General features: G+C 40.9%; 1 protein-coding gene across 3 annotated transcripts in view; it reads left to right on the forward strand.

Annotated features, from left to right (window-relative positions):
- SYTL5 (synaptotagmin like 5) overlaps positions 1-6,121 on the forward strand; it is a 206,392-nt gene extending 200,271 nt beyond the window's left edge. For 2 of the 3 annotated variants that reach the window (XM_075853946.1, XM_075853947.1), the window contains exon 20: positions 3,469-6,120. In XM_075853946.1, the coding sequence (XP_075710061.1) occupies positions 3,469-3,626 (158 nt within the window). In that variant the 3' untranslated portion in view covers positions 3,627-6,120. Of the gene's footprint in view, positions 1-3,468 lie in introns of all 3 variants that reach the window. The other variant, XM_075853948.1, reaches the window with a different exon arrangement.
- Positions 6,122-11,835: the final 5,714 nt, after the last annotated feature.

Raw genomic sequence — 11,835 nt, forward strand, 5'->3', positions numbered from 1 at the left:
TCACTGCATTATAAATGCCCTATCTCCTACATAATCTGATCGGTGCTGTAATGCAGATAACAACAGTGTTTTTTATTTTGAAAAGCAATCATTTTTGAGCAAGCTGTGCTGTTACATACACCCACATTAATTTTACTGAAGTGTCTTGAGAGTGAATAGACATTGCCTCCAGTCTATTCAGACTCCCGACACTTTGGTATAGTTTCTGTGGGGTGAGATCACGCTGTGCTGTCATTCACAGCGTGATCTCACGAGATCACGCTTTGCCGTAAGTCCCACAGTAAGGGCATGACCACACATGGCGGAATTCCTCCGCAACTGTCCGCATCAATGCCGCACCTAATCCGGGTTGCGGATTACGGCTGCGGATCTGCACAAAATGTGCAGAAAATTGATGCGGACTAGCTGCTGCGGACTGCGGGAAAAGTGCTTCCCTTCTCCCTATCAGTGCAGGATAGAGAGAAGGGACAGCACTTTCCCTAGTGAAAGTAAAAGAAATTCATACTTACCGCCCGTTGTCTTTATGACGCGTCCCTCCTTCGGCATCCAGCCCGACCTCCCTGGATGACGCGCCAGTCCATGTGACCGCTGCAGCCTGTGCTTGGCCTGTGATTGGCTGCAGCCGTCACTTACACTGAAACGTCATCCTGGGAGGCCGGACTGGAGACAGAAACAGGGAGTTCTCGGTAAGTACGAACTTCATTTTTTTTTACAGATACATGTATATTGGGATCGGTAGTCACTGTCCCGGGTGCAGAAACAGTTACTGCCGATCGCTTAACTCTTTCAGCACCCTGGACAGTGACTATTTACTGACGTCTCCTAGCAACGCTCCCGTCATTACGGGAGCCCCATTGACTTCCTCAGTCTGGCTGTAGACCTAGAAATACATAGGTCCAGCCAGAATGAAGAAATGTCAAGTTAAAAAAGCAAGACGCATCCGCAGCACACATGACATGTGCATGACAGCTGCGGACTTCATTGCGGAACTTTGAATCTCCATTGAAGTCAATGGAGAAATTCCGCCATGAGTCCGCCACTGCTCCGCAACAGACAGAGCATGCTGCGGACACCAAATTCCGCTCCGCAGCCTATGCTCCGCAGCGGAATTGTACGCATCGTGTAAACGAACACTGCTAAATTAAAGTGAAAGTCAATGGAGAAACGGCTCCGCTGCGGATTAACGCTGCGGAGTGTCCGCAGCGGAATTTAAGTGAAATTCCGCCATGTGTGAACCCGCCCTAACTTTACCGAAGTGTCGGGAGTGTGAATAGACATCGCGTCCTGGCTGGAGGCAATATCTATTCACTCTCAAGACACTTCAGTAAAGTTAATGTGGGTGTATGTGACAGCACAGCGTGATCTCGCGAGATCACTGTGTGCAGTGAATACAAATGGACATGAATGGAGAGAAGTGTATGACGCTGATTAGTCAGCGTCATACACTTCTCTTTACAATGCCCACATGGTCAAAAGGTAAAAAACGCCTAAATCTAAACGCATAAATCTAAAATTGTTCATAACGTGCTCAAAAATGTTCGTTTTTCAAAATAAAAACCACTGTTTTTATCTACATAAAAGCGCCGATCAGATTATGTAGGAGATAGGGCATTTATAAACTGGTGACAAAGCCTCTTTAAAGGGAAAATTTATTAAAATGTAAATGTTCCTTTTTTATGTACAAGCTGTTTCTTTTGAAAATCATTTGGAAAGCATCATAGTTCCCCATAGCACTCCTTAAAGCATCTGTATTCTAGAATTGATCCTGCTGTTTAATACAGTGATAGGGAATCTTGGTTAATAAAAACTGTATATTTACCCCCATATAAAAATACATTTTAGAATATACAGGGTCACTCTCCCGGGATCTTTGATGTTTATCTGTCTGAGCTGAGTCCCATGCTTTCTAAGGCACTCGGACCCCTCTAGTGTTTTAAAGTCTATATGAGAGGTGCTTTGATATTATACTCTTGAGAATCAGGGCACATCTCTTACACAGGCACGGTGTCAGCTTTTTTAAATTTTACGGAAAAACCAGTAGCGCCATGGGTGACAATACCAAGGGATCCCAGCAATCTGTCTAAATGAACAAAATGATAAGTGATTGATGTAGTTCTTCTTAATATGAACATGAAAATGAGAGATCCATACCAATCTGAATACGTATTTATATGAGTAAAATAAAAAAGGAATTGCAAATAATTTTTCTTTATTGTCTATTGGGAAGTCTGTATTGAGAGTTTTCGCCCTGAGCTCCCTATGTGACTATACATCCATAAGATATATATTTCTACTGCACTCCTTATGCTGCTCATCGTCTTCCATTATTAAAAACATGCCTGGATAAGAGCAAAAAAATCTATTTCTCAATAATATATAGTGTTGTGCTCTCACCGAATATAATAATGGAAAAAAAAACACACCACGGTGTACCAAGACAAGCTCAATGTTCCTTCCACCCTTAGGAGGTATTTATGCAACATCAATCAGACACCGAAATAGACAAAACAACTAGTTGATAATTTCATTATGTACAATGTGTACAAAAAATGACATCAATGAGAAACAAAATCTAAATTTATTAAAAAAATATAGAAGAAATCAAATAAAAACTTCTTTCAAAATAATTTTTGTAGTTTTAAAAAATGTTTTTGTATTTAATTGCCACTAAAATAAATCCATATGAAACTTTGAGGGCTGATAGATTGTACCACTGCTGATATTTCTTGCTCAAGTGTACAATGGCAATGAAAAATTCAGGCCATCCATGCAACTCCTCCATCATACAGAAAATGAACCTTCTATGTTACTATGTTAACACTGTATTAAATCCGTTTCCAGTCCAGAAATGGCAATACTTCTCAGAGAAAACTACTACAAAATGAAGATTTATCACCTACATAGAAAAATAATGTGAAGTGCTGACAATCTCTTGTTAATAAAATTATAAGTCTTTATTAATTATGTAAATCACTGAAAAAGAGAAAGAGAATGATACAGATTAAAATAACAAAGTGAATTTATGGCAGTAATAATTCCATTGTTACTGGTGAATTGTCGGGAGAATCCCGCATTATACAATACAGTTTAATTTGCTCAGTAGTTAGTATAAATACTTGTGAGCCTAGATGAAACTTTGTATAGTGTTTGCTTCAGTGGTGGTTTAATAGAGAGTGAACCGGTCCTCTTAACGTTTCCCACTGGAGATGTGGTAGAACATTTATATTGGTAATTACGGAGCGCTCTGAATTGTAGATCAAGTTCAGAAATACCCCATTGAACAGCAACCGTAAAAGTTCAACGTTTCCTAACAGTCTAGAATTGTGAATGTACAGAAGAGGAAATCCAAACTAGAAAATTCCTGTCAAAGGTACCTGAGGAAAGGATGTAATATCTTCTCTAAGGGACATCTTGGCAGATGATCCTATTGTGCTGAGACACTAAATTTCCATACTTTCCATTCTACAGGTACAAGTTATGGAAATGAAGTTGCCTGGATGGATTCTCAGGGTGAAGAAAAGTATTTATGGCAAAAGATGACGGACAATCCTGGAAGCTCAGTAGAAGGAACCCTCATGCTGAGATCCACCATGGCCAGACGCAAGAATACCAACCAGAGCTCTTAGATCTGAGGAGACATCCAAGCACAAAATATGAGCAGCCGATAATTTATTTTATGTTCAACTGGATTCTCTGGATTGCTTTTACTGTAATGCTTTTGAGTTAACTTTATAGCCTGTAGTACTGTAACAAGAGAGTAGATAACATGAATTTGTATATTTGACTAATACCTTGCATGTACTGTAATGTCGTGCCATAAAATTTTTAGATAGATGTCCATGACATATATGCAGCATTCTTTACCTAACAGCACGCTGCAAAATAATTCTTAAAAGGACAGTGACCTCAATATTTTTATGCTTTGTTGTGTTTGTCTCATTTGAATGTATGTTCTAATCCTATAAAGTCCAGATGTTATGGGTAAATGTATTTTTCCTACTTTTGCCAAGTCCAAGTTTGTTCAGCCATAGGGCCCGAACAATAAGCCAGCCTTACTTTGCCACAACTTGTCACGTAATCTTCGACTGGATGTATATCTTGTTAGACCATATGTCGCCCAAACTAGATAAGCCATTTTAACTAATCTGCCAGATTGCACAGGATCCTTTGGTAATTCATATTTCCTATATACTATATTACAGCATGCAGAAGCATTCAAGTTTATACCGCCCTCAACCTTCCCCAAGATAAAAACAATAAATTAGTATAAGAATGGGATTAACCTTTTGTTTACCTAGTATGATTGCAATGTATAGCGTTAGATCACAATAAAAAATGATCATAATATAACATAACCACTGTAAAATAGTCGACAGTAAGAGACAAACATTTAGGTAAAGCTAACTTGAACCTTATGTATTAACATTTATATTATTCTAAGCAAAATAGCCAGTTGAATGGCTAAAAGTGGTGATCCACAGACAGGTAATATCGGTGAATATTGGTTAAATTTGAGAGCTGAGACCCTAATCAATTCCCAAATCGGTTTTAAAAAAAATGAGTGATACAGATGTGTCCACCCTTACTTTCTCAGAGGATCTTTTCACATCTGTTTCGGAAGCTCTGTTAGGATAATAGCATGCAGCGCTATTTTGTAATTTTGACAGAAATCATGATGGAAATACCTACGAAACCCATTAAAATCTATGGGTTGCTTCGGGCGCTGTTGGTTTCCGGCATGTGACATTTCCGTTTTTCTCGTTGCTTTGCTCCGCTGTTGGAGCAGAATAACAGAAAACTAAATGCAGATGTGAACATAGCCTAATTCCGACATAACCAGAGATGTATGGCACGAGATGTTAAACAAAGGCTCTGTTCACACCTTGGATAGTTCTTTTCCATCAGGCTTCAGTTGCTTTTTGATGGTCAGAATAGAGTAGCATGCTGCAGTATTGTATCTAGCAAAAAAATAATAGCTGACAGAAACATGGCTGATTATAAATCCATTATAAATGAATGGAGATAATATGGATCCGTCATAACTGATCATAACAGATCCGTCATATACATCAAGGCTCCTGTAAAAACGGAAATCGTAACAAGAGTGTAAACAGAGCCAAACATGTAAAGAAAAATGTCTAACTCCGACGGATGCCATCTATCAGCCATCCACTGACCATAAACTCCCATGTTAAAAAAAAAAAGGATACGTTGCAGGTATGCAGTAAAGAACTGCATACTTTAAACTTATACGTCTTCTGACATAGTAGTCTATGGGTGACAGATGGCATCCATCAGAAGCATCCGTCGGCCATTAGTTGCCCATAGACTCTCATGTTAAACACTTTTTACGTTTTGTGTGAGGACATTCTTTCTTGTATTTCCCTGCCTGGGTCTACAAGAAGGGGCAAATATCAGAATTATATCATAGAATAAAGGGTCCTTGTTGCCCAAAGCAACCAGTCAGCTTTCGTTTTCTAAAATGTACAGGAAAAAAAATTCTCATTGGTTGACATGGCCAGCAAGGCCCCATATTTTTCTCTCAGACGGCTGTCATAGATGAGCCTTTTATGTTGTTTGATACATTTTATTGTGAATAGTTGTCTTGTTTGTGTCATAAATTTTTGTAAAATACCATGATATAAATATGAACATTTAGAGATATAAATTAAAATGACTTAAACAACAACAGTCAGAATCATTTCATACCGAAATAAATATTATTTTATTATGAAGAGAAGTCATTTTCACTGTAAAGTATATTTATTGTATATAGTATAAAGAAATAGAGGATTTTATCGGTTTAATACAATGCACTTGCTTATAACAGATCAATATACAATTCATCTGTCATGGCAGCACAATACTGTAGATTAATTTGTTTTGAGTAGTAATATTTTCATCCTTTATGGGTCGGAGCTTAGAGAGCCATATTAATCTCAGGCGGAGAAATTTATTTTCTTTTTATACTTTATATTGTTATTTTAGTGCTCTGAGATAGACCCTAAAACATGAGGATGTTGACGTTGTATGCAATTTCATTTAGATTTACTCAAAAATGTATTTGAATTAAATGTAATCGACTTGTAAACATGGTTTCAATGAATAAAAAATAATTTTCCAGTTTATTCTTGCCGAGATGTATTAGAATATACCTTTTGATGTTTTTTTTAATATTTTTGTAAACATGGCAGACATATTTGTGACTTCTGTCTTTTGTCTTGTCTTATTTCTATGTTTTATCTCTCATTAAAGAGGCTCTGTCACCACATTATAAGTGCCCTATCTCCTACATAAGGCGATCGGCGCTATAATGTAGGTGACAGTAATGCTTTTTATTTAAAAAAAACAATCTGTTTTCACTACTTTATTAGCAATTTTAGATTTATGCTAATGAGTTGCTTAATGCCCAAGTGGGCGTATTTTTACTTTAGACCAAGTGGGCGTTGTACAGGGGAGTGTATGACGCTGACCAATCAGCCTCATGCACTCCTCTCCATTAATTTACTCAGCGCATAGGGATCCTGCTAGATCCTTATGTGCTGTCTTATACTAACACATTAACAATACTGAAGTGTTTAGACAGTGAATAGACATTCCATGGGATGTCTATTCACAATCTCTGCACTTTGTTACTGTTTCTATGGTAGTTACAGCAGAGGAAGCATGATCTCGTTGTAACCTGTCAATTACAGCGAGATCTTGCGGAAGCCATGAATCTGTGCCGGATCTGTTGTATGACAGACCAAAATGGCATCTGACAAACGCATTGACTTATAAAGGGTTCTGTTTCTATCATTTTGACTGCAAGAATAGCCTTACATGCTGCGCTATTCTTCCTGTCAAAAGTGACAGAGGCAGCAAACAGGAATGTGATACGAGCCTAGAACATCCAGGGGTAACTGACTATTTGGGCAGTGTCTGAGGGGAACCACTATCCCTACAGTCAAATGCTGCACGATTATCATGACTATGATTGGTTGTGCAGGACCTGATGACATAATGCCCATGAGCCCAGGCTACTCTCAGTTTGAATCTTTATCTATCTGTAAATAGATGTGATTTAAATCTGACAATGCTGTCAGCAGGTCATAGATGGTGAACATTACCATATAGCTCCACTGCCCCCTTCTCTACCTACCTGCTGGGTTAAGCCCAGGGCCGATTCTCGCTTTTCAGCTGCCTGAGGCAAAAATTTAAATGGCGCCACCCATGGTGGTGGTTCAAGGGGTTAAAACTACATGACAGGTTCCCATTAAATATACAATGAATTGAAAACAATTCCATCTGCCCTGCAATTTTGTTGTTATAAATATATCCTACATATTTACAGCATCAGAACCAAGCTCTGACATATACAGCTCTAGAACCAAGCTCAATACATATATTCAGCACCAGAACAAACCTCAGTACATATATACAGCCCCAGAACAAAGCTCAGTACATATACACAACACCAGACCCAAGCTCAGTGTCACAAAGGGTCTGTGGACCCACTGGGCCGTACCGCCCAGTACGGTAAGGCGGTAAGGCAGCTGGCCAACAGGGAGCAGGTGATTGTCTATAGTTCTATAGGTACCGGTGGCAGCTCAGACAGCAGCAGGGCAGGCTCGGCTGGGACTTAGGTAGCAGGCGGACGTCAGGCGCGGTAAAGCAGGTCAGACATGGATGCAGCACTGCACGACTTTGGCACGGCTCCGTGCTAGACCAGGAAGGTATAGATTACTAGGAACAGGAACTGGAAACAAGTATAGGGACAGGGACTGGAACAGGAAACAGACTAGGAGGCCATCACATAGACAAACTATAGGGAACACAACAACGCTCAGGCAAAGAACTAGGGGGCTGGACCCCTCTTATAGTCCAGGGAACTCACGGGTCAAAGTTTGTCCATGAGGTCCGGTGCGCGTGCTGCCCCTTTAAGAGCGGGCACTAGCGTGCACGTGCACCCTACGGGATCCGGCAGAGGTGAGTGGACGCGAGCGCTGGTGTCTCCTGAGGAGGAGGCTGGGGCCAGCGCTTGCCGACTCGTGGCTGCGGCTGTCAGGGGGAGGTTGGAGCTGACAGCCCCCAGCCCCGGACATTACACTCTTTACATATATACAGCACCAGAACAAAGCTCATACATATATACAGCACCAGAAAAAAGCTCAATATGTATATACAACACCAGAACCAAGCTCAGTACATAAATACAGAACCAGAACAAAGCTCAGTACATATATACAGCTCCTTTACCAAGCTCATACATATATACAGCACCCGAACAAAACTCAGTACTTAAGTACAGCTCCAGAAACAAGCTCAGTACATATATACAGCTCCAGAATCAAGCTCAGTACATAAATACAGCACCAGAACAAGCTCAGTAGATATATACAGCTCCGGAACAAAGCTCAGTACATATATACAGCACCAGAACAAAGCTCAATACGTATATACAACACCAGAACAAAGCTCAGTACATAAATACAGAGCCAGAACAAAGCTCAGTACATATATACAGCACCTTTACCAAGCTCATACATATATACAGCCCCCGAACCAAACTCAGTACTTAAGTACAGCTCCAGAAACAAGCTCAGAACATAAATACAGCAGCAGAACAAGCTCAGTAGATATATACAGCTCCGGAACAAAGCTCAGTACATATATACAGCACCAGAACAAAGCTCAGCACATAAATACAACACCAGTACAAATACAGCTCAATTTAGTGCAACCCCTGCCGTACGGCGTAAAATCACAGCTCCCAGCATGACCCGAACAATGGTAAGGATATGCTGGAAGTTGCTGTTTTACAAAAAAAAACAAAAAAAAAACATACCACCCATCATCTCGCTGCAGAACATACAGTGACTACAATACTGATTAGAGGCAGAATAAACATTTTTATTAAGTGACTCACCGGTGACATCTTTTCAGATTCTAGTTCTTTTTCTCTTTTCTTCTCCATTCGGTCCAGACCTCTATGATGACTTCTCCCGGTCACAGTCTATTTCTGCAGTTTGACGCTCAGATGTCTTCAGCTTCTCCCTTTTCAAACATTTCTGCACCTATAAATGAAGATAAAATTCCCATGGTGCCACACACTACAGCCCTAAATATAATAATTCCATACACTGCACCTCTAATTATAATAGCACCATACACTATGTCCCTGATTATAATAGATGTTATAGTAGATAGTGCCCCCACATAGATCCCCCTGTAGATAGTGGCCCACATACAGCCCCCTGCAGATAGTGCCCCACATATAGCCCCTCTGTAGATAGCGCTCTACATAAAGCCCCCCATGTAGATAGCACTTTACATATAACCCCCCTTGTAGATAGTGCCCTACATATAGCCCCCTGTAGGTAGTGTCCCACATATAGCCTCCCCTGTAGATTGTGCCCCACATATAGCTCCCCCCACCGTAGATAATGCCATTCACACTTTTAAGTGAACAAAACTTTACATACTCACCTTGATCCCATCCCCACGCCGTCCTGTGTTAATGCATTCCTGCTCTCTTCTGAGCAGGTCTTCTGGGACTGAAGGACGCAGGCGGCGAGGTGATATCGCGCCGCTTGCGTCATTGAAAGGCGCTGATTGGCAGGGCAGAATGACTTACCCCGCCAATCATTGCCTTTCAACAATGGAAGCGGCGCAGTGACGTCATCGCGCCTCTAGCGTCCTTGAATGTCGCTGATTGGCAGGGCAGAATGACTTGCCCTGTCAATCAGCGCCTATCAGCAATGGAAGTAGCGCAATGACGTCATCGCGCCGCTAGCGTCGTTGAAAGGCACTGATTCGCAGGGCAGAATGACTTGCCCCGCCAATCAGCGCCTTTCAACAACTGAAGCAGCGCCATGATGTCATCACGTCGCTAGTGTTGTTGAAAGGAGCTGATTAGCGGGGCCAGTCATTCTGCCCTGTCAATTAGCGTCATTGTAAGGCGCTGAATGGTTGGGCACGAAACGTGCCCTGCCATTCAGCGCTTACACATGTAATTGTATATGCATCCTATAGATGCAGGTACAATTAATGCAGGAGGGGGTGGTGGCTGGTTCCAGTTGTGCCGCTGCCCCCTCAGAGAGGTAGTAGGTCGCCACCGGTGGCGAGAAGCTCATCTCGCCTCATGGACGGTTAAACCCACCACTATTTCCTCTTTACTGGGCGCTAGATTCTGGATTCTAGACATCACTGGAGGTCATGAGGTAATGTGTATAACATTGACTCCCAGAGACAGGGCAATTTATATTGAAGGCTATCGGTTGCTTGACACTTTGTAAACTAATAGAGTCCTAGCCAGCATACTATTCAATCTACTAGGTATTAGAAGTCTTATACTGTATATATTGGTCATTGACTAGTCCTTCTCAATGAATTAGAATATCATCAAAAAGTTAATTTATTTCAGTAATTCAATTCAAAAAGTGAAATTCATATATTATATAGCTTCATTAAACACAGAGTGATCTATTTCCAGCATTTTTTTCTTTTAATGTTGAAGATTATGGCTAACAGTTAATTAAAAACTCAAAATTTAGTGTCCCAGAAAATTTGAATAATATATAATCCCAATTTCAAAAACTATTTTTAATACCGAAATGTAGGCCTACTGAAAAGTATGTACAGTATATACACTCAATACTTGGTCGGGGCTCCTTTTGCATGAATTACTGCATCAATGCGGCGTGGCATGGAGACGATCAACCTGTGGCACTGCTGAGGTGTTATGGAAGCCCAGGTTGCTTTGATAGCAGCCTTCTGCTCGTCTGCATTGTTGGGTCTGGTGTCATTCATCTTCCTCTTGACAATACCCCATAGATTAACTGTTAGGCCCCATGCACATGACCATAAAAAAAACTCAGTAATTGCGGACCGCAATACGGCCTGCAATTACGGACCTGCCCGGTTCTATTGGCTGCGGACACCTTTCTGTACCGCTATGGAAGGGTGTCTGCCGTAGAACCGTGGCAGGAATTATGGAGCATGTCCTATTTTTCAATTTTTACCGGCCATGCTCCCATACTTTGTATGGGAGCACGGCACGAAAATGCGGCACGCGGCAGTCGGCCGTGTTCGCAATCACAGGCCGTGATAACGGGCACGGCCATGTGCATGAGGCCTCAGCCATAATCATCAACATTAAAAGAAAAAAATGCTGGAAATAGATCACTCTGTGTGTAATGAATCTATATATTATATGAGTTTCACGTTTTGAATTGAATTACTGAAATAAATTAACTTTTTGATGATATTCTAATTCATTGAGATGGACTAATATATGATTATTTTTGGATTCAGCTCTAATATCGGACTTTGCAGCAGCTTTGCCTTGTTTTACACATGGTAGATGTTTGTTTAATAATCTTGTAATGTGGAATTTCAGGGTGTGATGCCACCTACTGTAGATCTGGTTTAAAAATATGCAACACCCCCAGAGATACTTGAGGTTCTGAGAAGAAAGTATTATGCAAACATATATAGTTCCAAGTCAGACCCCTCTTCTGAAGAATAAGATCGTTTTTTCCAGGGACTAGATATGCCCTCTCTGTCTCTGGAGGACACGACCGAGTTGGATGCTCTGCTTACACTGATTGAATTGGAGAAGGCCCTTGCCTCTATGGCTAATGATAAGTCCTCAGGGGTGGATGGCCTTCCATCGGAGGTGTTTAAATTATACAAAGACGAGCTATTACAAGGACTACTTGAGGTATATCAAGAGGCCTTTTCTCTGGGACGTCTCCCAACATCCATGACGGATGCTATTATTGTCTTAATTCCCAAAACCGGTAAGGATGTACGACAACCTGACTACTATAGGCCGATATCCCTATTAATGGT

Source organism: Rhinoderma darwinii, chromosome 2 (genome assembly GCF_050947455.1).
Source record: "Rhinoderma darwinii isolate aRhiDar2 chromosome 2, aRhiDar2.hap1, whole genome shotgun sequence".
Lineage (NCBI taxonomy): Eukaryota > Metazoa > Chordata > Amphibia > Anura > Rhinodermatidae > Rhinoderma > Rhinoderma darwinii.